Below are 25,962 nucleotides of genomic sequence, written 5' to 3'. Positions count from 1 at the left end.
ATTAGCTGAATAAGTTGCATCTGATGAGTGAGAGGCAGATGATGTCCATCAGTGTAAAAATCCCTGCAAATATACTTGCAAAGATCAGTTTTCCCATGCATTCAGGGAAAAATATTGTTACTGATATATAGAGTATAAATTATCTAAGTTACAAATTATCTGAACGTATCTAAGTGAATTTCAAAGTGTACCTAAGCAGTGATGCATATAAATATTTTCCACACACGTAATTGCTAGACCTGATGATAAGTGGATGAAACTTTTCTGTTTTGTTTTCTTTTAACTCAGGCTGATCTACAGCAAAAGAAGGAGCCAGCTCAGGAAGATTCGGACCTAGACCGCAAAAGAAGAGAGACAGAAGCTTTGTTACAGAGCATCGGTATATCCCCAGAACCACCTCTAGGTATTTAAGAGAAGCACACTGTAAAGCATTCAGCTCTGCCACAATGAATGCATTCCTTATATTAAAGCATGCTTGGCTTTTTTGATTTTTGGCTGTATTAGTGAAGTGAACTCTTCTGTTTGAATGCCTGCCATACCATTCACATATACCAGCTCATGGCATTTTGAGTACTTGTCATTGCCAAAAACATCTGTTTCATTTCTTCAAGAAATTTTTGTGAACATAATGCAGGTTGGTTTGGCATACCAGCAGTGATTTCTTTTCTGATGGACTGTTTTATCTTCTCTCACATCTATCTAATGACCCACAAAATAATATTATAAATGCTGTACTTCATTAGCCCCAAGTTTTGTTCCAAAAATTCTGATTAAGCATTTGCTAAGGAAGGAGGAGCATAGTCATGTGGGAACTCCCATTGATTTTCTTTTAAAATCAAGCAAAACTAGAGAGGGGAAATAAAAAGACAAATCGCAACTAGCAAAAAGCTTATCATCAGATCATTATTGTAGATTTTAGATCTGGTTTCATGTGCTTGACCTCTTTCTTGGTTTTGATGTTTCAGTTCTAGAAACTGCAGTCCTCAGTTTAAAAATACATGTGGCAAAGTTTATAGTATCTGAATATTGGTTACCTTGATTAAGTTCTGTCTCACTTACTGAGTGGCCCTAAAGTGAGAAATTTCCTTCCTTCCTTCTTTCTCTCCTTCCTTCCTGTGCTTTTTTTCTCCCTTGAATCCAGAATCACTGTCACTATTTTAGCTGAAATATTGACCCCTCTGGGAGTACCAAGCCTTGTCATTAAATTCATTGGGGCTGAATCTAGGATTTTACCCCTAGATATTCTTGCCTGTAATATTTAGGAAAAACTCCAGATTTCACAAAATACTGAATCCTTGATTTAGGAAAGCACCTTAACAGATGCTTGGGTGCATATGCAAGTAGATTGTGACATTCTGAATTGGGATTTCAATTCATAACTTGCATCAACCAGCATTTATTGAGAAAAGTTACTATTTTTATAAGTTATGATATAGTGACTGCAGCTTTTGAATACCACTTCTCAGAAGAATTGTCTGACAAGTAATGGTTAGGTTATTTTTATGTACCATAAAATATGTTTTGTAAATTATATTGTGGTATTATAAAATCAGATACATTTTTATCTAAAAATGAGGATATATTTCCTCACCATGTTATCAACTAGACACATATATTCATGTTGCAAATTATCAATTCTTATCTTAGTTAATAATTGTATTTGATACTATCAAAAGAACATGAAAATTCACATATAAGATGATTCGTTTTAGTTCAACAATAGTATTTTGTCCACTTTCATTCCCTGTATATACACTCACAATTAAAATACAAAGGAGGCTTTAATTCTGCCTTCGCATGCGCATATGATACCCAGATCCCGCTGTGAATATGGAGTACATAAACAGCCACGACATACCTGTAACCTGCCAAAGGGCTGTCACGAAAATGAATTCACTTTTCATGCTGCAGTCATTTCTGTGACAGTCTCTAGTGAGAATCTGCATGAAATGTTTGACCACATGGAAAATCCAAATCTCTTGACAGGTCTGTCATTATACATTATAGACCATAACAAAATAGTTTAAAGTTTTACTCTGTTAAATCTATAAAAGGAAATGCACATGATTTAAACCAAATGGGAAACTTTGCTCTCGCATTAAACCCCCTTTTTGTGTTTAATTCAATGTGGTTGCTTTGAAGAATACTTGCATTAAATCTTGACTGGAGCTATCTCTGCATTTTAAATATTTTTGAGAAACCATTTTAAAAGAAATCAGGATATTTTTACTTTTTTATTTATTATTTCCTTGCTGAAGAGCTTTAACTCGGGCTGACCTTGAGCTATGAACTTCCTTTCCTGTTTCAGGAAACAAAACTGCCTTTGCATGAAATATGCTTCAAAAGCCCTTGCAAGCCAAAATCAAAATCATTTCTAGAACTTGGGCAAATAGCATCTAAACCAAGGGAAAACTTTCCTTGAGTGTTGAAATCATGTCCCACCCAAAATGGAAACTTTATATGACCTAAATTACTTAAGAAAACGTGATTGCTGAGCAAACTGATATGTATTCTCACCATCTTTGGGAAATGATTTTAACTTAGCTGGATTTCCTTATTTAGCTTTTATTTTTGATGTCATATCCACACTGCAGCCTTAGACCATACCTAATGGACACTGGCTTTTGATTTAAATCCAAAATTTGAAAAGTATGCTTGTTCTATTGCCTACTTGACTTTACCAGAAGAGTTCACTTAGTTTTTTGACAAGACAAGCCCCTGATATTTCTTCATACTTTTAAAATCTTTTGCAAGTCAACTTTAAACTATACCCAAGAAAAAAAGTGCCATTTTATTTCCACAGATATCTCCTCCACTGATTAGCTGTAGATTCCTGTTAGGCTTTCAGTCCTATCTAAATTCATGTCAGTTTTAACACTTCCAAAAGACTTAAAATTCACTTGACTCTCTTCCTTTTCTTTTTCTTTCCTTCCTTATTTGCTTTCACCATTTCAAACTCTCCTACTCACTCATCCACTATCATTTTGGTCCATTGGTTTTGATTTGTCTGACACTGCTCTTCATCAGTGCAGTCGCTGCATGTGTTAACATGGGATACCTGTTATTTTCATTATTTAGTCCCAACCCCTATGTCTCCCTCTTCGAAATCAGTGAGCACACCCAGTGATGCAGGCAGCCAGGACTCGGGAGATCTGGGACCCATAGGAAGGTAAGACACAGAGTTGATAGCATTGAATAAATGTGGTTTCTTCGCTTTGCTCTTACCTTCCCATTTTTACCTTTGCTTCTGTAAATGAGAATGTGCTGTATCTAACGTGTACTTTTGTTTCTGCATTTTCCACTGTGTATTACCATCCAGTAAGACTGGTCTCAGATGTGAGATAAATAAATGCATGCAGCAAGCAGATCTTAAGCTATGAGCCCCACACCTCATATTGGAAGCAAGAGCTGAATTTATGGTTCTAAAATGGCCCACAGAAAGCTGTTAATTCTGTGTGGATATATACTAAAACAGAGGGAAGTGCCCGGTGGCAGAACCTGCTACTCATGTGCATTATCTTTGTTCAGATAACCAGTCCCCTTTGAAGTCCTTCCAGGTGTAACGTCAGGCTGCCTCAGGTTCTTGCGTGGCTGCTCATCGCAGTGTGTGCCACTGACAGTGGCAGGGAAGAGCTCGTACAGAAACAGGCTGAAACACCCCAGGATCCCCTGGCAATTCTGCCTTGGAGACTGCAGGAATCAGAGTTGCATGCAGAATGGGAGGGAAGCAGCTCTCCTCTTGTTGGAAAGGGGTGGTGGGGTGTGTATAAGGGATGGGCACAAGAGCAACCTTATCTTTGTTTGTATGGCTAAAATAGGAAATGAAGTGGCAATCCCAAAATAATTCTTAGTCTGGAGTAGAAAAGAAAGGAGGATGCTGCTGGTAAAAGAGCATATGTTCAAGTAAGAAGAGGTTCAAGTAACTATATTTTGTATTTTGAGAAATGTGAAACACCGGTCCTAATAGCTCTTTTTGTATCAAAGTAATGCAGCATAAAGCTGACCTGCCAGCTCATCCAAATCTGTAAGCCAAGACTCTGCTAATCGCTTCAAAACACAGTGATTGCTCTCTGCAGTTACCAGTTGTCAGGAGTAGACACCATACCTCTACAGACACCAACACTAATGTCACAGAGCTTCAGGTCACCAGATTTCATACCACACCGGCCTTCTGCTTAGAAAACTCACATTTCTGTAAGCTGAAATTATATTGTGTCCCGCTTCAGCTGGATGCAGACACCGTCCATTGTGATATGGGGGTTGCACAGCTGCTGCTGAAATCTGCTCAGCCCTTCTCCCAGGTCTACCCTCTAGAAGAAATGGAGGTTGTTAAGTAGAAAAGCCCTATCCTGTATGATATGGCAGTTCAAAACATAGATAATAGTGTAATGCTACATTCATAAATAAATGCAATAGACTTCAGCAAATCAAAGTACTTTGAGCAGAACAAAAATTGTTTTTAAGCAAAGTATAGCCTGCTCTTCAGAATAAAGTTATTTCCCATAGTCCTACATGAAGCTATGGCAACACTGGCTGGAGACTTCTAAATTCCTGGTTTTCTTCTGAACCTTAATGGTGTAGCTTTTTTAATGTTAAGATAGTGAACTGCCCTTGGAAGAATGTGTTTTACTGTGACCTACACTAGCACTTTGACTCTGTCAGCAACAAGCAATGAAAGCACATGACCACATGTCCTTGCAGAGGAGAACAGTTTGTCCTCTTCAAAGCTCATGATGTACTGCATTGTGGGCTTTCATTTTGGATCCATTTTCTGGCTTCTTGTGGCCATACTAGTAATTCAGTGGGAATCCCAAGACCTCGTTTGTAGTCCATCAGTTTGCTTGCCATCTTCTTTGGTATTGAAAGGGCTGTGTTGTGTGCCAGGAAGGCCGAGGGTGTTTGCCTGGAGCGATTGGTTTGTGGTAATGGAAATTCAATAATGTCTGATCCAGGCCTTGGGGAATCTCTGTAACCTGTGGATAGTACTGGGTGGCAATTAGTTTGTCACTAGGTGCAGGTAGACGTGCTCAGCATGTGGTTATGTGAACGAGTATACTCAAGCGTGCATGTGTGATAGAGCAGTCAAACTTGGAGAGGAAGATGTTGGTAGACCTGTTGTCACACTGGGTAAACAGGATGAAACCACCTCGGCTGTTTTCTCTCTGAGACATGCCTAGACCATGCTTCTGACTTATTTTGGCTATGCATATATGAAGGCCTGTTTATCTGTATAAGCAGGGCTACTCTGCTTCATTTTAATGTATCCTTCCATTTTGCTCTCTTATGATAGAGGGCACTTTCCCCAGATCCCCTCTCATGCCATCGTGCTTGTAAGATCTTCCCCTTTTCGCCATTCTGCTGCAGATTTGCTGTACAACGGTAGACTGAGCACGGGCATTAGAGGAGAGCAGATTAGTTCCAGAGCTGCTAATGCCCCAGTCTCAGAGATCATGGCTTGTCTGTTGTTGCTGCTAACACTGCTGCAGGAATAACGAGCTTGTACAGGCTGCCAGAAATCCTGCATGCAGTCTGATTACTTATTGCTGAAGTGTTCTCCAGAGGAAGCTATGGATATTAAAAAAAAACCCAAAACTGTGAAGTCATAGATTTTGGTTCACTACAGGAGAGAGGCCCTGATGAAAGCTTTGAAGAAAGCAAGAGATCTTTGTACGTTCCAATTTGAGGCAGCAGTTTCTGGTGCAGACCTTGGTTGTGTTCATACTTCTGTGAGTTGTTGGCACTTCTGGTAGTTGTCAGACTTATTATGTTGGTCTTAATATCGCCAAGTATATCTGAGTTATGTTTTGATTGGCAAGCACCTGCGATTTCTAACAGAATGGTGAACGTAGTTTAGCCAGAAATCCAGGTTTCTGACATCCACTTTTCAGGAAGGAGAACTGATAAATTGGAGAGAGTTTGGGCAGTGTTAAGTAGTTGTTATCCTGGAACGACAGAGCTCACTCTACCTCCCTTTGCAAGATGAAAACTAACTGGTAACTTGCTCACCAAGTGTAATAGTTATATGGGGAGGAAAAGGCCTCCAGCAGGCAATGTGTAAGAGCAGCAGATTGTTTGGCATTGAAGCTGGACAAATATAAAACCAGAAAAACTGTGTCAAATTTTAATGTTGAGACAAATTAATCACTAAAGCAATTTACTTAAAGACTCTTTTGGATCTTCTATTGCTGGGCATTTCTCATTCAGGATAATGTGCCTGTGCAACAGGCAGATAATAGGTCAAACAATAATTCATTCAGAAAAGTCATACAGCTTTTTTGTTGCACAGGAAGAAAAGCTGCATGGTCACAATGGTCCCTTCTGCCATACGAGCTGTAGACTAGGAGTGCCGCTATCCTGCAGGACCATTGTCCATTATCTCCAGCACAATAGCTAAAGCAACATTGTCTTTTCCCGGATGCCATTAAGCTTATTAGGAGAAGGTGTGGGGCGGACTGTGTAATAGCACTAAATTATGGAATCATTTCTGTCCTGTGCAGGCCAGGTTTTTATGGGTTTTATTGCTGCTTGACATTTAGTACCACATTGCTATTTGTCATAGCCTTTTCACTAGGGATAACATTAGGTTTTGGGAGTGTTCCAGCTTCCCCCTGAGCCATGACAGCAACAGTAAGAATGAGGAGATGTTAGATGAATAACAGTGCTAGAAACTACTGACAGTTTTCTTTGAATGCTTTCAGTTGGACAGGAGAGGCAACTTTTTTATTTGGTGGTCTTGGGGATCAGTTCTGGGTAGGCAGATTCTGGAAGATTTTACCATAACTGTGCGCTTAAGAAATGGGTTGGGTGTGTGCTGCTCTTTGTTTTCAGGCTGCACTGAACAATTCATTAGAGCCCTGTTTTTGCACAGAGAGCAACTTGCCCGTCTTCACATTGCTTTGCACACCCCACTTCACTTTTCTGATGGCAGTGTTGCTTGTGCTACACAGATAGGACAGGAGAATGACATCACAGCCTGAACAGATACCTGTCTCTGGATAGATGGGTTATTGGTTCACAGAGCTTTCTGTTATGATGTATTCAGACATGACTCATTTTCCACAAGACAGTGTTGCAGGATCCCATGAAGATCCTCCTTGGAATAGAGTGTGTTTGGCTCTTTCAGGATAAGTATTTTGCTTAGGGACATCGATGCCCAGTGTCGTATTGCTGATGGTCAGCTTATACAGACATGCACAACTGAAATGTAGACTTCAGCTAGCTAGATTTCAGTAAATGTTGTGAAGAAAGGGGCTGAGTTAAAGGCACTGGCTGAGAGCTGCTGTGCTGTAACGTGCTGTGAAACACAAATATGCCTCTTTGAGACTGTCAATATGGAGCTTCTTCACGATAACTGTATGCATCTCAGCCCTCTCTAGTAGATACTCTGAACTTTTGCTACCTTAGTGTGCCAGAGAGGATGCTAGCTATCGTAGTACAACTGTCATGAAACAGTGCCTATGGGGACGCACGTTTTACTACTCAACATACCTTGGACATTCATAAATCTAATCTTCTCACCACGCACACCCATGAACAGCATGTTTGTGTCATCTGGGAGAGTACACAAGGACACACCTTGTACAGTGCTTCAGAGCCAGGCAGTGCAATACCAGGTCTTGTGGGCTGAGTCAGCTCTCTGGAAAAGCCCCAGTGTCCTGTCACTGGTAGAGCCAGAGCACTAGGGTCAGCCTGTGCTTTGCGTGCCAGCTCAACATAAGATAGCAGAAATATATCTGTGCTGGAAGGATGTGCTCCTGTGGCTGGGTAGCTCTCGTGCTAATACTAGCCTGCATTGCTATGTGTTGTTGTATTACCCACAGGGTGTCTGTGTGTTCTCCCGGGCATATTGCACGCTTGGAGGAGTTGCATTTGTGGACCAAGGTGTGATCTGTCTGTGTGGCCCATTTTCTCCTTGTATCTTCCACTGCTCCTATATGTTCCCAGGTAGTTTCATTACCCTGCAATGGTAGGTTTGCACAGTAGCATCCCATTTATTGTTGAGCTGGTTGTGTGTGCGCACATGCGGTGAACTCCCATGCATGCAACACTTCCCTCTTTGTGTTTAGTGCTGGAACATGAGAATCCCATTAGGCTGCGTATAAGGTTTCCCTCCTTCCATCTGCTCAGTAAACTGCACCAGGCTCAGCTGCCTTGGACGTGTAAAGGTTAATGGTTGCTTTTCTTTCTGCAACAGCTTCATCTGTGCTCTTGTACTTTCTAACTTGCATATTTTGCTGCCCATATGTTTAGGTACCTGATTATTTTGTGGGCTTCCATAAAGACAAAGATGATAGGAAGCATTCTTCATCTTCTGGTAGCTTCTTCCAGAGGATAGTTACTTCAATGTTGTGTTTTATGTGCTGTAAAATAATGCAAGATGGATTATTTTGTACTATTTCTCTCACAGTCCATTGGTTTTGGTGGGTTTGTCTGGCTACAGCTGCTCATTCAATAATTATTGATCTTACTTGGATTAGGGCACTACATAATACTTAGTTTAAATGGTTCTTACCTGAATTATGTTGTCATTCCATTGATATCACAGTTTTGAGATGTGTTTGATGCACTGAAGTTGGTTAGCTTCCTTTAGTGTGTGAAGTTTATTTGCAGTAAAGCAGGGTTAGTCCGTATTTAGATGAAGCTGTAAATATTTAACGAAAGTTCCAGTGAGAACAAGTTTGAGCATAGCATTAGGTAGCAAAGAAAAGAAAAAATAAAGGGAAACCAGACTTTTCAAAGAGGTTTGTAGCAGTGATATGCCATTTTTGTAGCAGTAATATGCCATAGAAGTTAGTCCACTCTGGAATCCTGATTGCCTCATCATCACTACAGTTTTTTATTTCTAGGTAAAATACAGTACACGAGCAATCCTAGAAATAGAACAGCTGTCTGTAATACTGGAGGACTTTTCCTCTGAGGAGCAATATGACCTTTGGCTTTGGCTGTTGGTGTAATTTTTTGTCCACTATGTCAGTTCATCTTGCAGTTACTGTGACCTCTGAATGTGTTCCCAGTTGTCTTCCAGAGAACACAGTAGCAGCTGTCACATTAGGTTGGATGTCCTTACTGATAGAGAGTCAAGAGCACGTCTTCTCTCTCATTCTGTTTTGAAGTTTGCTGACAATATTAGTCTGAGTTCATGTATGTTTTCATCAGATGTGATTCTGAGTTGCGTCCATCTACCATGGCCACTTTGAGTCATTTGGGTATAAAAAGAAATATATGGATATGTTTTCTTTCACTGTGTTGATGTCCACCCTCAGTTTGTATTGGGCCGGTGCAGGGAGAAACAGATGTAATTCCAGTCCTTCTTCTCTGCAGCGTATTATTTACTCATTTTTGTATAGTTATTAGGTGTTCTGCTTTATAATGCAATATCTGAACACACACACACACACACGCACGCACGCACGCACGACTTGTGTTAATCCTGCATTGCTTCATGTCTGACTCTCAAACACAAATATTTCTTGCTTCTCAGATATGCAATCAAAAGGAAAGAGGTAGCTCTGGAGCATCTACAGCTTCCTCACAAGGGAAGGAGGAGGGGCAGGTGCTGATCTCTTTTCCCTGACGACCAATGACAGGACCTGAGGGAAGGGCAGGAAGATACGCCAGGGGAGGTTTAGGTTGGGCATTAGGAAAAGGTTCTTCACCCAGAGGGTGGTGGAGCACTGGAACAAGCTCTCCCAGGAGGCAGTCACAGCGCCAAGCCTGACAACATTTAAGAAGCATTTAGGCAACACCCTCAGACGTATGCTGTGATTTTTGGGATTGTCCTATGCAGGGACAGGAGTTGGACTCAATGATTCTTGTGGGTCCCTTCCAACTCAGGATATTCTATGATTCTATGATTCTATGATCTGGGCACCGAGTGAGTCAGAGCATGTCATTATTGTATTTACCCTTTTACAGTTTTGTATTTAATCTTGCTCACTGTCAGTCAAGTTAAAAAAAAAAAGGCATCTCTAGTGTGTTCTTACCACATAATATTTAAAATCACAAAGATTTTGTTTGATGATCTCTCATGAGTGTATCTAAATGTCACCAAAGTCTTTAGGTTCTGTGCTTTTAGGCTTTTTGCCTGAAAAATCAGACTTCGCAACTCAGCTTTTGTTTTCACTGTTTTATTTTTGAGCAGCTCCTTACCTAGTACAGTAATATAACACATTGACAAGCTGAAGAAGGGGTATCAGAATGCCATTCTCCCTTTTAAATGTCTGCTTTGCTGTTTAATTAGGCAGATAAAGAAGGCAAAAGAAGAAGGTGGATCCTGGTCTCTGCTCCATTTATACGGGAAGGTTGGATTATTGTAGTAGATCATCTTTTGCAGTCCATGCAGCATGTTTCATACCTTCTCTTTAGCTATAGAAAACATCTCTCGTAGTCATTAACAAAAACACGTTTCTGTAAGATCTGCTAAAACCACTGCTAACATAACCGTATCGCCTAGGGCTTAGCTACTTTATCATTACGTAAACGCATTTGACAGGTTCTGTGCAATGATGCTGTTTCATCATTGCCGCTCAGCTTTGCATCACCAGCATTTCATTGCGTTGCTATGTTCACAAATGATAGGGATCCTTCTTCAATTGCGACCAGTACAAGTGGGCCTGTGTTGTATTGCCTCAGGAGTAGCAGCCGTAACATTTATTAGTAGCAGATTTTTTTTTTTTTTATGGTGGTTTTTTAAAGATCAGTTTATATGTACAAAATGGCTTTTAAATGGCTGGTTTAGTGGCATACATATTTCATAAATGGGCTGAGCCAAAGGGAAGCACAGAAGAATGTAAAGACTCTGAGGGAGCTACAGGAAAGACCGAGGGGAAATAACTACTTTATGGTGACCTTCGCTTGAATGGTGTTTTATTCAGAAAAGAAGGATTGTAACCCTAGGGACCGTTGTGCAGTGCAGACATGAGTCTTTCACAGTGGAGAGTCAAGAGAAACGTTTGCTTGGTGGCTAGAGGCAAATGGGTTAACCTGTGGGATGCTGGCGTTGCCACTCCATTTTGGTGGCTTTGGGCTTGGTATGGGATGTTTACCGTTACATGGTAAAGCAGAAGTACACACCCCAGCTGTTACATTTTTTCCCGTATAATTTACCATGACACCATCATCAGGATCTCTTGGCACATGTGTTTTATCTTACAGTTTCCAACACTGTTAGAGGCCAAATTGTGCCTTAAGCCTTCTTGACCTGAATCATGCTGGCATCTGTGAAGGAGTGACAGCGTCAGTCTCCTCCCCTTGCCCGGGGGGACCCTGGCTGTCTCAGCTATCTTTGCCCTAGGAACTCTGCTGCTTTTTAAAGCGATGCTGCAAATCTCTCACGCTTCCCACCCCCAGCCCATTTACAGGGCAGTAACAGGGCTGGCTGGCCCTCCTTCCAGGAGCAGGGGCTGCTCAGTATGAGTGGCTGCATTGAGCTGCTTGCACACATCATGGCTTGCCCTGCGCAGGTAAGTATACGAGGCTGGAGGAAGGTAGATTTCTTGCAGTCTTTTCTCTCCTTTTGTCCCTGCACAGGAAGAACCACAATCCTTCTCCTTTATATTCAAGGTATATTTAGCCCTAGATATCTGAAGCCTCTCCCTGCCAATTTTTTTTTTTAGCCTATAAACATAAGCAGGCACCTTAGGGACTGATACTTGGCAGTTGCTTTCAAGTGTCTGTATATCTGACCTAGAAAGTAGAGAGTGTTTTTCAGTGCATGCCAGTTACAAAGTCAGAATGGTCCATATTAATTAGAATCATCTGCAATCCTTTTAGCATGCGAGCCTGTGGCATCATTAAGGATTTTCATGCTTTCGTTCCTAAAGGATGGATAGAGTTCAGTCCTCCAGATCTTTGATTATTTTTCTCATTAGCAAGCATCTCCATGCTATAAATTAAAGGAGAAGGAAAGATTGCCATTCCCAGGGTGCTTCATAAAATGCCTTGGAAACCTGAGCCCCAGCTGCATCCAGAAGAAAATAATATTAATGTATAAAGCCCCACTTAACCATTTAGGTTATCAACCCAGCTGTAGTTACTTCTCTGTAGTTATTTCCAGGCATATCATGCATATATTTAGTCAGACAATCAGATGATTTTAGGGACTAAAACACTAATCCTCTTAAAACAAAACAACTTACTTGCTAAGGCCAGCTCAGCTTAAACAGTTCTCTTGCACAGAATTTCATCTTGATTTAATTAAATTGTGTGAGATCACCTCCTATGTTAAACTGTTTAACATAGTTAAACTGGTACGGTTTGTGCACGTAGATGTTTTCTCCTTCACTAGCCTATTAAAAAGCCCCTCAGAAAATCCCCATTCACAATTTTATGTTTAATCTGGAAAAATAAAAAGAGGCTCTGAGTAGCTATTTCAGTAACTCATTTTTTAGGAGTTTTCTTCAAATCTGTAAAATGTGAATTGCTGCCACTGGAAAGATATTGGTAAATCTCCAGATAATTTTTTTTTTTTCTTTTTTCAAGGAGTTTTGAAACAGTCTAAGCATCCCATATTAGATTTTTCGTAAGCAGAACATTTTGGTTTTCCATTTAAAACTGATTTTGATTCAGAAATTTTAGTTACACTTATTTACTTTAATAATTCAAAATCAGAATATAACTTCTGAGCTGGTCTATTAAAAGTCAGACAATTGGGTCATGAAAACTTTTGACATTTTGACTGTTGATGTGAAAAATTTTTGATAACTCTCATACAGTGAGCTCTTGTTTCAACGTAGTTGTAGCAAAAATCTCATCCCCTTCTGGAATGATTTTGCTGTTTCTAGCACAAAATAAATTGTATAAAGGAAGGGAAACACCAACTCTTCTTCCAGCTAGTAGTTACTGGATTTTAGCACTGAAGCAAAAATGAAAATTTGCTGAAATCTTTCACCTTCTTCTTCAGCTGAATAATACCAGACCTAAAAATTGTAGCTTCTAGCCTTCACGTTACCGATTTGACTCCTCTGAAAGGCTATGGATTATCTGTCCTAGATTTGACTAATAAATGTAACTTTGTCTTTTATGCGATTGTATCCAAAGCCCCTTGAAGTTTTTGAGAAAACTTTCCTTACATGCATATCCATGGACTCTGGATCAAAGTGTCCTGATGTGAGCGCTGCGGTTCGTGTAAAGCATCTACAGGAGCTGATAACGTGTAAAACTTCTCCCGCCAAGTTCTTTCTTTACATTGGTGATCATATGAGTTCTATTTTGTTGCATAGACCTACTTTTGGTATAAAAACAGAGATGAAAATATTGTTTTGAAAAAGAATTTTCAGGGTTTGCTACAAGAACAAAACAACTTGTGCCTTCCCCCTCCTGAACGTGTTTTTTATTGCTGCACTTTCAAAATGACTGTTCACGCTATCCAGCACTTAGAGTAAATCTGTGTCAGTTCATAGGCTCAGCAGAAGCTTCTAGCTATCTGACCTTCTGTCCTCGCAGATCCAGCCTGCTGCTCACAGTGACCCTCGTGGCAAGCCAGCATAAATTTGCAGACTTCGATTTCTGTAGCTATAGGATATAAATTGTGAGAATGACGAGGTTCATTTCATTGCCAGGAGACTATATTCTGTAATGTAGACCTGAATCAAAGGACAAACTTTAAATGTATCAAGTAAGTTCAGCAGATTGGATGAATTTAACTGCTGATTTAATTAGTGGAATTCTGTGAAATGGGAATCAACAAGGTGTTGGTCCTGTGATATGTCCTTACAATTAAAGGCATGCCAGAATTGTTCATTCTGATTTAAATGTCAAGTGGATTTTGAAAATTATTAAATACATTCAGCAGCATAGCCTTGATTTAAAAATAATTTTGAAATATACATGTGTTTTAAATATTATTTGTCCATGATTTTTTATAAATATACCTTAAAAAAAAAAAAAAAAAAGTGTATTTTAAACTCATGCCCTTCTGAGAAGGGCTGTTACGGTTGCCAGGCAGCTGAAAGATAGTGCTCTGTGCTCAGGGAGGTCATAGTTGCTCTTTTTATTGGGGAAGACTGGAAGTCAGAGGTGTCAGCCTGCTTGGAAGTGTAAATGCAAATGCAAGTATCTGGCTGTGTTCCAACAGTGGTGCCAAAATCCTTGTTCGCTGAATGTATTATGGCATTTTATCTTATGATTAGCAGCCCAGCTCCAAACACAAGAACACGTGGTAGTGCCAGAGCATACTACTCTACAAGCATAAGCGAGCGTCTTGTTCAGAGGCACAAATCCTCCCTAACTGCTGATAACCATCTTGCTTATAATGTGCTTCAGAAAACAAGTAGCACAAGGAAGGTATTTTCTTTTTGCCGATCCTTTCAAAGTGGAACAGATCTGTAAAACAGAGCACAGATGGCAGCAGAATAGTGGCTTAAATGCAAAGCATCAATTGAGGCAAGTGGTACTTTTCCATCTCTGAGTAGTAGCTTTGAATCTTCTTTTTCTTGATGTATTTTGTTTTGGAGACACACTTGAAATGTATGAAAAATATCAGAAAGTGAAAATTATAGTGGAGAAAATTAAGATTAGAAAAATCTAGATATAAACACATATATTTTTAAACATCTGCAGTAATTTCTCACCAACAGTTTCTTAGTTTGGATTTTCTCATTCATCAACAGTACAGTAGGAGCTTTGGAGAAACTGACACAACCAAGTAGGTAGAACTCTTTAAAATTTTATAGTTAAGTAATTATGCAGCCTTAAATTCATTCTGACAATATTCAGACCTTCCAAAAAAAAAGTATGGATACATGATAGATTACATATTGAAATTGCAGATAATACTGGGTTGTGATTTGGTGACAATATTTGTTATTGTATTGAAAAAAGGCATTCAAACGCATCTTAAGTAAGTGTTGTATTCTACTGGTGATTTTAAAATAGTTCTCATATCTCACAGTTGTTGCATCCAGTATTTTTTATAATATATGAGCTGGGTGGAACCTGTTTTTCAGTATATCATTCATGTGCAGGTGCACAGTTCTTAATGTAAGCAATTCTGAATCTTTTGGTGACTGTAATCCAGGCCTGCATTTTAAGCATGAGGGTCCTCTTTGCATCAAAGTAAAAAACAAGAATCCGGTTATTCTTCACAATTTTGGGCTTTTTGGTTCACTCTTTTTTCCTAATTCACTTCTTTTGCTAGTTGCATTTGAAGTTAGAATAAAAGAAAGCAAGAAGCAGACTGAACCTTGCAGGCTTTCAAGTAGCTCTCCTGTCAATGCCGGTAGCCCCTTGGGTCTTCATCGGGTGCTAGCGGGGACATGAAAGGGAGAGCACAGAATCACCCAGCCAAGAGTGGCTGAGGTGGGAAGGCACCGCTGGAGACCATCTGGCTGACCACCCCCGCTCAGAGCAGGGTCACCTAGAGCAGGTTGCTCAGTCTGTTTGCAAATGGGTTTTGAGTCTCTGAAAGGATGGAGACTCCACAAACTCCCTGGCCAACCTGTTCCAGTGTTTGACCACCCTCACAGTAAAGAAGTTTTTTTCTTATGTTTAAGTGGAATGTCCTTTTCTCAGTTTGCATCCATTGCATCTTGTCCTGTCACTGGGCACCACCAAGAAGAGGCTGGCTCCATCTTTACTCACCTTCCCAAGTCACCCACCCAAGTTACTTGAGCTGTTCCCCCCAAATTCTCTGTGGACAACCACCTCTGAAACCTACTCACAGTTGGAGTCTGAGTTGGGTGCTCACAACTGCTGCATGGAGCAATTTCCTGTCTGTCTGTTCTGTGCAGAGAGCCCGTGGTGACAGGTTTCATTGCTGGAGCACTTCATTTAGGTACCTGAAGATAGTATAAATACCCATTGTAATGTTGAGACCCCCTGCTACCCTAGATGGGGAAAGTGAGACTAGTCATTTCTTCCTAGCATTCATATCATTTTAGAAGCTTTACTCTGGTCAACAAAGGTGCTATGCGACTTCATATGCTGTGGATGACTCCACTTCATATGTTGTGAGCGAGGCTCTCCTTCAATTCTTGTCTCTCGGTTTAGTAACAATCAGTGCTCTGCTTAATGGGATGGGCCTTTGATCTCTGAAAACCTCAGCGCAGCTTAATCTGTGGAGTCATGGCACACTCCTTCACGGTATTTTAGGGTTAGGAAGGCATAGCTATTTCCCACACAAAGGGTCATTTTAGGACATTGGGGTTGCTGCAAGGGAAGATGCTGGGTTTGGGACCTGTCAGGTCTAATGGTGCTTCATTAGGGACACATATGGATATCTCAGTTAAGCAGATACCTCGGGACTCAGTACACTGTCAGGGCAGTTTTCTCCTGGTCTGGAAAGCACAACAGCTCTTGGTGACAGGAGATGCCACAATATGGTGTTTGCATTCCTTGAGTTCTGCTTGAAAGTGTGATTTGCAATGCAGCAAAGAGATTTTTACCCTGCAAAAGGCCCCTTGGGAAAGCAGGGTTTGCTATTATTTCTGTGAGTTGCCTTTTTGAAAAGCATGGATTTTCAGGCCTGGTTGCTCTTGACCTGGGAAGGGAGAGGGTGGGAGGAAAGGAAGTCATGCAGAACACATGTTCTGCAGCATCAGCAACAGATGAGGGAGGATTTGATTTTAGCTTCAGGGAAGCAGAGTCAGAACTAAGCTGCCAGCATGTTGCACACTCGTTGAATGAAAAGTGTTGGATTGGGGCACTTACCAGAGCCAAACTGTACTGCAATCTGACCATGATTCTGGATACTAAATATCATTTTATGATGGTGATTTAATAAGTATATGTATTGGCACTGATGCCTTACGTGTTTCATATACTATCACTGAGGCCAGATCCAAAGTTGTTTAAATCAGCTGAGAAGTTCTCATGGATTCCAGATGGTTTTAGATTACAGACTCCATGCTTAATTAATGCATTTGGAGGTTGGAAACTTTCTAAGAGTTCAAATATTTTATTTTTAGTTTATTTATTTTAGTCTTTTCCACATTTTTAATCTACATAATTGACATTATGCAATCAGAATAAAATCTTCTGGAAGTAAGGCTCCACAGGCCATTGTAACAGATGGCAGAGTGCCTGGTTTTCCATGGTAATAATAATACAGGAAAGGGAATGCTTCTGTTCAAATTCCTTTCATCTCCCACCTTAAATTTTGCAGTGGTCTCTGTCCTCTTAAAACTGTGCTCTGAATATCTCCCTAATGCTTTGGACATGTATTCAGAATAGAAAAATGTAACAAGTTGCTTTACCATCCAATCCTTTAATAAATGTATGATATCTGGGTCTCTTCCTCCTGTTGGTTTCTTTCTGAGGGTTATTCCCCTACTGACTGGGGAGAGAAGGTGCATTGTATCAAAATCATCTGGTACTTTTTCAGTACTAAGAGCTAATACTGTCCTAAATTCAAGGAAAAAAAAAAAAAAGATTAATGAGATCATAATACAGAGCAAATAGAGAATACTAAAATAGGCCTATCTATAGGAAGAGAGTGAAAGCAGATCAGTTTAGAGAGAGGTAATAACACTTGCACCTTGTCTACTTGGTGCAAGATCTAAAAGCTCTCATTCCCTTCATGCTGCTTTAGAACAATCTGTTACTTGATAGTAGTTACAGCTTTTTATCCTACAATCAGCTAAGGGCAGCTGTTGTGCACCAAGCACGTAAAAGGAAGATGGATAGCAGGGCTATTGTTTGTCACTATGTGGGAGACTTATATAGCAACGAGCTTTGAAACAATGTTGGGTACTTCTGATTAAAATAGTGTCTGTGCTGCCTGGGTGGTGGGAACGGGCTGATCTGGCTTAGCCCTGACCATGCTGCTCATGCTCGCTGAGTTTCCAGGGTCCCTTCCCATGCCGTGTGCGCTCGCGGGAGGAGGCTCAGCTCAGATGGTCTGCAGATTTGTGGAAGGACTGGAGAGTGCAAGGGAGCACTACTTTTCCCTGCTTGGTCTAATGCTCATCTCTTTTCCCCATAAAAATGTTAAGGTAAAATGTTTTGTATTGCTTCTACATAGATCTGTGCCAAAATCCGTTGAATCAATTTAGGGGGACTTTCACCAACTTGTGCTCTCTGAAAGGGTCCAGAGTAGGAGCACCTCTGCCTGAGTGCTGACCTACCAGTCAAGCAGTTCTCCTGGGCCACGCACTTGGCTTTGGGCTCTGTAATGTTACTCCCTCTGCCCCTGTCTTTGGGTGACTGGAAGTCCCAAAGCTAATTTCAGTTTTATTTTATGAAGAAGAAAGAAAAAAGAGGAACAGCACCTAATCCTTTTCTTCATGAAGAAATCTCTGAAGAAAGAAGTCATACGCTAGATTTGAAAAAGATTGGCACCGCTTTTTCACTGAGATCCAATGGCATTTCACAATCCCCACTGAAAACTGTCCACAGGAGAACAAGCATAATGGTGATGCTCATCCAAACAATCAAGGAATGTCATACGCTATGTCTGCTCATCACAAACAAATTAGCTTTAATTTCCTACTCTGGATGACAGCACAGGCTATTCAACATCGTCTTTGGGTTGCTAATCCTCAAAGAATCTATTTATTTCTTTTTCAATGTTATTGCCATGGAAACTGGTTAAATTGCAGGTCCGGATTACATCTATTCACTCACTTTCATTTTGATCTGCAGACATTCTTCAGGTGTCAGGAAGAGGCAAAGGACAAATCAATATTGTTCCTTGAAACATCTAGTCGCTCTCTGTGCTCTCCAGCCTCCACTGTGTGAGTGTAGCCACTTGCATTCTGTGTCTCCTAGGGCAAGAGACTTGAAACCTGAAGATCTGCTACCTGCAGCCTTGTTTTCTGTTTTCAAGCTTGAGAGGACGCACAGCAGATTGATTCCTTATCTATTTTTCAAGCCTTTGCAAGTGGTAACACAATGATGCAGAGAGAACAATTACCATTTGGAGCACAAATCTAGGAAACGTTTTGCAGATGCACTAAAACTGTTGAAAACAGGTGTACTCAGGAGCATTGCTGTTAAAAGTACATATCAATGTCAAGAATGGTGAAGTTTCTATGTCAGAATCCAGATAATGAAGTACTTAAGGGAAGAATATGTCTCCACTACGTGTATGGTCTGCATGTAACAAATGATGGCCCGAACCATACGTGTTGCTATTCTCATATTTTGGGGATTTGAGTGCTGTCTTGAGTGTGTGAGATCTCTAAATTTATTTTGTTTAGGCATTCAGCTGAGTACGAGGTAAATGTGCCCTCTCTTGTAACTTGGTCTGGATTCTTAGAGGTGGAATGTAGGGGCTATACCTCTTTAGAGACCTGTTGCAAGCTCTTGTTTTAATCAGATGATAATGGAGTTCTTTCTGATGGAATAATCTTTATCCCTTGGGAAGTTTTGTAGGTTTGAAAGTGGATGCAGGGGGGGAAGAAAACTGAAATGACTTATGCATGTTTTCTTTTAAGTGTTTGGAAAACCTGGATATGCATGTATAAGTAGCCCCTAGGCAGCTATAGGATTAGAAATGGACATTTACATGGCAAGTCCTAATATATGCTACTGACCTTAGTGACATTACAAGAGTCATTTTCACATAGATGGCATTTTTAATGGAGTATCTATAATGCATTAGTCACTGATGCCTTTGCCTTGGATCAGGCATTCATATCCTTATGGTCACTTTCCTTTCTATTGTACTTGACCTACAGTCAAGTTGCAAGGAAAAAATCTGTTCTTTATTACTGTATTGTTTTGTCTCTGACCCTTTTGTAATACAGTTTCATTTTGGAGAAGTCTTTCTGTATTGCTGCCAAGTCTTTCATGCCAGCACACATCACTATGGGTCCTAAGAAGTTGAGGGGAATAAGTGCCCTTATGTTGCATGGGAAAGCACCTTTGCATTACAATTCTTCATTCTTTTTGTACATGCAGGGTGTTGAGATTGATTCTCTTTCACTCTGACATGACAGAGCGCAGCACATGCCCTTGTCTGTCTCTCCAGAGAGTGAGTTAACATTGGTAACAGAGTGGGTGAGTTTACTAAGTACAGGAGGTAGCATAATTATATGGCTTTAAGAGATCTATTTCTAACCTAATTCAATAACTTGTTAGTTTATATGAGTGATTCATTGACAGAGGTTGCTATTGTTGCAGAAAGGCTTGTGTAAATTGAGCATGGCTGGTTATATGGCTGGTTTCGGCTGAACCTGGTAATATTATGTTCTCTGTATCCTCAAAATTTGTATTCAGAAGAAATGAGGGGAGTTTTTAATTTTGAGGTCTATCATTATCCAGTGTGTCTGCATAACTTGGTTGCTTTAGTGAAGGAGTGCTTTCCTTTGCTTTAGCCTCTGCTAGTGAGAGCAGTGCATAATCTAGTGTTCATACTACAGGAAAAGGTGCTCAAGAGCCAAACTTGCATTCCTGATTCTGTCAAGGATTCTGGCAGTTTTCTTGCATATGAGATGTGGCTTCCCAAGGGAGGAAAAATAAAGTAAAATCAAGAGCCAGGGTATGAGTAGGCACTTTTGAAAATGTTGGCTTCAATATATCAATTTTTGTATTTCTAAATTGGGGGATTATAAGTATTTCACAGGACTCCAGAAAGGCTCTGTGAGTGTTTGCAAAGTGTTTTAGAGATGGTAGCATGGCAAGTTGCACTGCAATGCAAGGAACAATGTCTTCACTTCAGACCACACCTCTGGAGCATTTGTACATTTGGTGACAGTCCCGTATGACAGCAGTCCATTAAGAGACTGTCATAGATCTGATTTCCCTGGATGAATCATTCCCCTCTTCCCCAGAAATTTTGTCTGGAGGAAAAGAAGAAGAATTTGTTTATTTGTCCCAAATGCCCCCAGAATATGTCAGAGCTGGTGTCAGTGTGCCATTTGTTGGCATATATGCTACGTGATGTTCGTGCCCAGAGCACTGTTCTGCAGGGTGGCTTACCGTCAGTCTCAGGAGTGTGTGAAGGGCTAGACTCTTCAGTGGAGTTCATGGCTAGTGCTCAGCCCACCATAAAAACATTATTACAATAAATTCTGCCTGCAGATTTTACAGATTATTGTGAATGCATCAACCATAGTTAAGGAGTTAGAAGGCGTTCAGAAAAAGAAAAAAAAAATGTTTCATTAACCAATACCTGAAAGGAAACCCAGCTTCTTCCCTTTGTTTAGCAATAATATGTGATTTTAATAAGTTGCCTGCCTTGTCACAGTTTGACATACAAACCTTGTTTGACATACTATGGCTGTCCCTTGCACTTGGAGGTTGAATGTACTACATAGAGCATGTAACTAATGAGATGGGGTTTTGTTCATCCTTTCAGTTAATTCTGTGTGTTCTTTTTCCCCCCCCCTCCTTTGTGCTGCACGGCTGATTACTGCCCTAGGACCTTGCAATGGGACACAGACCCCTCAGTGCTGCAGCTCCAGTCTGACTCTGAACTTGGGTATATGTCAGCTCTTTTTGTTACTTGTTTATCATTTCTTTGCAAGAATTATGTTGAAAATGCTTCCCAGTTGAGCTGGTTTTATGTGATTTTCATTTGCTGTGTTGACTCAAAAAGACCATAATTTAAGTTTCCTTTTTTTAGTTTCATCAATAAGAAGCTTCAGCAAAGCCATCTTTGTGTAAAAAACAACTATTTAAAGAAGCTCGTGAAAAGATAAGCTGCTATTTCTGTTGCCTGAAGCACAATACAAATAACTATTTCATTACAGATGAAATGTTATTATTGTGGCACTTTAATGTGCATGTACAGTTACATTGGTCTTGTTTGTACCTATTGATTCAGACTTTTCGTGCTGAATCATTTGCAAGGTACTTTTTCCCCTCCTTCCTCTCTTTGCCATAGTCATGCTGTTTCCACATGCAGTAACAATTTCCCCTTTTTCCTTAGGAGCTATATATGTGCTTATAACTGTGTGCTTAAATATGATCATAGTCCAAGAGTGATTGCCATCTTAGTTGAATTCAGGCCAATAAAGCATTTTTTAAATTGTACTAGAGCTAAAATTAATATTTTCTAGTTTGGGATGGAACTTCTTTACCCAAAGTATCTGAAAAAAAATCAGTTAATTTAAATAATTTAGAAATGCCTACCTGCAAAGATATTTAGGATAAATTGTTCCTCTAAAAAGGATAGGTAGCTGTCTCTCAAGTTCTTCAGAGCTTGAGTCATAGGCAAACCCAAATCTCTATGTTGAATAAATTGCTCTACCTACAAACTTATGGGCTTGCCTGTCTGAGTCTCCAGGCAAGCATCTTATGCTTTTACTAGTTCATGTGAAATCCATTCACCATTCTATAAGAAAAAACACAATTTCCCTTTAACTACTCAGTGCTCCCAGCTGCAGTTAGGGCTGTTCACCAGGAAAGAAGGAGTTGAAAGCATCTGGAGAGCTTTCTGTACAGGGCTTCTCCAGATCCAGAACTGTTAGGAATGTTTGTAATTTCTGCCTGAGTGTGGCTTCATATAGATCCAGCTTCTACAGCTTTACCTGGACCATACCAAAAAGGTAAAGTTTTTTTGGGCTGGTTTAATATACAGAAACCTTTTAGAAATCTCAGCTGCTCTTTCCCAGAAGTTTGGATTAAAATATGAGCACTCCCAGGAGCAAGGTTCCTCAAATGACTGTGCAAGGCAAGGAGATTTTTTGACTCATGTAAAGATAACCCTGTGTATAGCCAAAGGACTTCAATCTTTTATGAGCGGTCAGTGCAAAGACAGAAAAGAAGCCAAAGAGTAAATCTACAGGTATACCCTGTAACAGAAAAATCCTGCCCCTTTTGAAAGAAAACTGTCTTCAAAACCAAGGCAGAGTTAGAGAGACAACCAGACTTTCCTCTGGTATCATGAGACTAGATAAAAAAAATACCAATGCAAAAGAAATCCTGCAGTCAGCATGCAAATGATATGTGTAGTTAAACACATCTAGCAGATACATCTTTCTTCTGGCTCCTACAGACAGAGAAATCAATTTTAATGCATGGACTTCAGCTGCTGTCCTCCTACTGACATCCCATAGGCAGTTTTGAAAGGAATCCTTCAAAGCTTATGTGCTCTCTAAGATGGATAGTCAGCAAACTGTAAATTATAAGAATTACGAGCACCTCAGATGAAAAACGGGGATGGGAAAGCAATAGACAGTTTAGTGCTGCCCTAAAAAGAACTGGAGACTAGAACATTACAGTCCATATTTGATAGAGTCCAGATACTGAAAGGATGCTCTAGTTGTCCCTAAGTGCTTGGGACCAAGAGCTAGGCCAACTTTTAGTTACGCAAGAACCATTACATGTTGCTTAACAGGGGCAAAAAAGAACTAGGAGACCATATGCCTTCAGATGAAGAGAGACCTCCCTGTCTTCACCAGTAACTATCAGGATATGGGCAACACTAGACATTTTTACAGGCATCAGCAATTCCTGAACTAGAAATGTTTTAGGTAAAAAACTCCCCACATTCTGTCAAAACAGCGCTCCGAGATGTAGTTCACTTCTTGGTTAGCAGTCTACAAAGAGGCTAACCCAAGTAGCAGTTAAATCCAGCTCTCCGTTAGGATCAATGTTCCCCATCCTCAGGCAGTTGAGGAGATATGGAGTGACCTCATGTGAAACTGTTGTTAGAATTAGGTGAGGTTCTAATTAGGCCCAGATTAGACACATAATTAATTAGAGATTATACTTAACCAAGACCACAGTCAAGAAGCTCTTTCAATGCAGAAGGCTTAAGAATCTCAGTAAATGGAACCAGTAGCCTGGGGTAGCGGAGGACTGGTTACACAGGAAACTCTAACTGACCAAGTAGGCAACAGAAATTTCACATCTAGTGCTGAAGGAGGGAAAAGCACATGAGATTTTGCTGGGGTGGGATATTTATTAAAGCTTGAATTCACACAAACCCTCATTTAAAGCAGCTACAAAAATTTAATGCTACGAAAACTTTTGTTAGCTGAAGTATATCACAAGGTGTAGAAGTTTTTCTGCCCCCACGTAGGATTTTAAGACAATCGTAGTTTTTGTTCGTATTGGCAAAGTCACAGATGGTTGTAAGGAGGGAGACTTGTTAATTTTTTCTCTTTGAAAAGAAGAAGGACTCAGAGCTGTAACAACTATTTCTGCTCTAGTGGTTTGTTGTGTGATACAGCCGATTCATACTGATTACCTGCTGAATCTAATTGCATTCAGCTTAATAACAACTCAGCCAGTAAGATAGATTAGAAAAATATATAGCTGATGTAGCATTAACCAGCTGAAGAGTTCAGTAGGTGTCATCCAATGATGATAATTTCCTTTTGAGACTCCCATTTCCTTTCAGATCAGTCTTAATTGAATACCTAAACCACTGTAAATTAATTAGATCAAAAAACCTTTGACCTCTGTTCTTCTGACAATCTGGAAAACAGAGCGGATATGGATAACGTGTATGAATTTTCTGCTTTTCCAAATTGCTCTCTCTAATGACATGGCAGTTCAGAAACATCATGTCTAGGAATTTATTTCCCATAAAGCGTGCTTGTAGTTGTTGATCTAGGCAACTGGACTTATTTAGTTGATTTTTTTATTATGTGCATATTCTTTTCTCTGCTGAAAATTGGCATTTTTTCCAGTAAAACATTTGCAAGTAAACATTTGTTTATTCTTCTCTCCCTACAGACAGTCAAATAACATCCAGGAAAGAAATTGATTTCCCCCCCCCCCCCCCCACTGTTGAGTGAACTGTGTATGACTCAAAGTGTTCATGATCACGTTCAGCTGTCTCTCTTCTTTTTCCCTTACCCACTTAGAGTTAGTTGGCTTTACTGATTTATTTCATATAGTTTATTTAAAGTTAGGGAAGTAGTAGAAAAAGAAGGCTATACTTGCCCTGTTCCAGCTGTGTCTCAGAGTTGCCCTCCAACCCTTACATTAGGACTCTACTAATCATAAACCTACATCAATTCCACTACTTATGACTCCTGTGGAAGGGACAATCTCCTTCTTTATGGAAATGACCCACCTTGCAAATTAAATGCTCTATTATTGCTCTCAGGTGATCATCTGCCAGTCCTAAACCAGCCTGGTTTACACCCACTCTGCCCTTTCCACTATTGTGTATCTCAGGCTGAGGACTAACTCTTTTGAGCAGGCAGAGCATTGTAGTAATGGTGGTATGAAAGAGAATTTTGTTGCATGTTACGAGGGGCACAAGCAGGTCATTTCTCTTTCCCATTTACAGTCCCTCTCAGCAGCACGATCTAGAGTTCAGTAACTGTACTTTATTATGGCAAATGGTTCCCAGGTTAGTTTTCTTCACTGCAGTTAGGTACTTCTCATGCATAGTGTATTGTGTTTCATCTTAGCAAACACTGAAGTATTTTTTTTATCCTGTTCATAAAAGCAAACACTTTTCTTCCTGCTGCTGATTTACATTTAACATGACTAACCTTTTGATGTCATGTATTCCATCTTAGACGCAGACTGCACAAACTAGGGGTGTCAAAGATTACCCAGGTTGATTTCTTGCCTCGGGAGGTGGTATCATATTCCAAGGAGACACAGACACCTCTTGCCACGCATCAATCTGAAGGTAAGATTTTTATTTGGTTTTTTTTTTTACAAAAAACATTTTCACAGAAAATAAGTATTTGTGTAAGAGTTAAAGAATGCAAGAAAAATAATAGTAAATCATAATATAGCTACTTATCACATATTTTCTGCAAGCCAGGTATTGTTTATGTGATTAATGGCTGTTCTGGTGAGAATAATTATAATAATGACTTTAAATTCAGCTGGAACCAAACCACTTCTGCGTTACAATGGGTTGCGCTTAGATAACAGTATAATGAGAACATGTTTTCAAATAAATCATTATGAATGTAATTAACATAGTGCTTTATTCCATTTTTCTTGCTTTCTCAAGAAAGTTATTCATACCGTGCTTTGTAAAGAGGCTGTGATGGAAAGTTTACCTCAGATATTTGTTCAGTGTAATTGTGTCTCCCTCCAGTAGGTGAATCTTAGGAGAAGTTACAGTTCAGCTCCATGTGCTGAAAAAGGAGGTTTACATAC

At 40.0% G+C, this 25,962-nt stretch overlaps 1 protein-coding gene across 1 annotated transcript in view; it reads left to right on the top strand.

Moving 5' to 3' along the window:
* Positions 1-25,962, top strand: part of DYNC1I1 (dynein cytoplasmic 1 intermediate chain 1) — a gene marked incomplete at its 3' end in the record, with an annotated part of 193,290 nt that overhangs the window by 18,628 nt on the left and 148,700 nt on the right. The window contains exons 3-6 of the mRNA XM_082327082.1: positions 289-403; positions 3,079-3,169; positions 21,302-21,361; positions 25,365-25,480. Coding sequence (XP_082183208.1) covers positions 289-403; positions 3,079-3,169; positions 21,302-21,361; positions 25,365-25,480 — 382 coding nt within the window. The remainder of the gene's footprint in view (positions 1-288; positions 404-3,078; positions 3,170-21,301; positions 21,362-25,364; positions 25,481-25,962) is intronic.

The sequence above is a fragment of the Platalea leucorodia genome (genome assembly GCF_965183815.1).
Source record: "Platalea leucorodia genome assembly, chromosome: 1".
Classification (NCBI taxonomy): Eukaryota; Metazoa; Chordata; class Aves; order Pelecaniformes; family Threskiornithidae; genus Platalea; species Platalea leucorodia.
The sequence above is the reverse complement of the archived record's forward strand: the minus strand, read 5'-3'. Positions and strand labels throughout refer to the sequence as shown.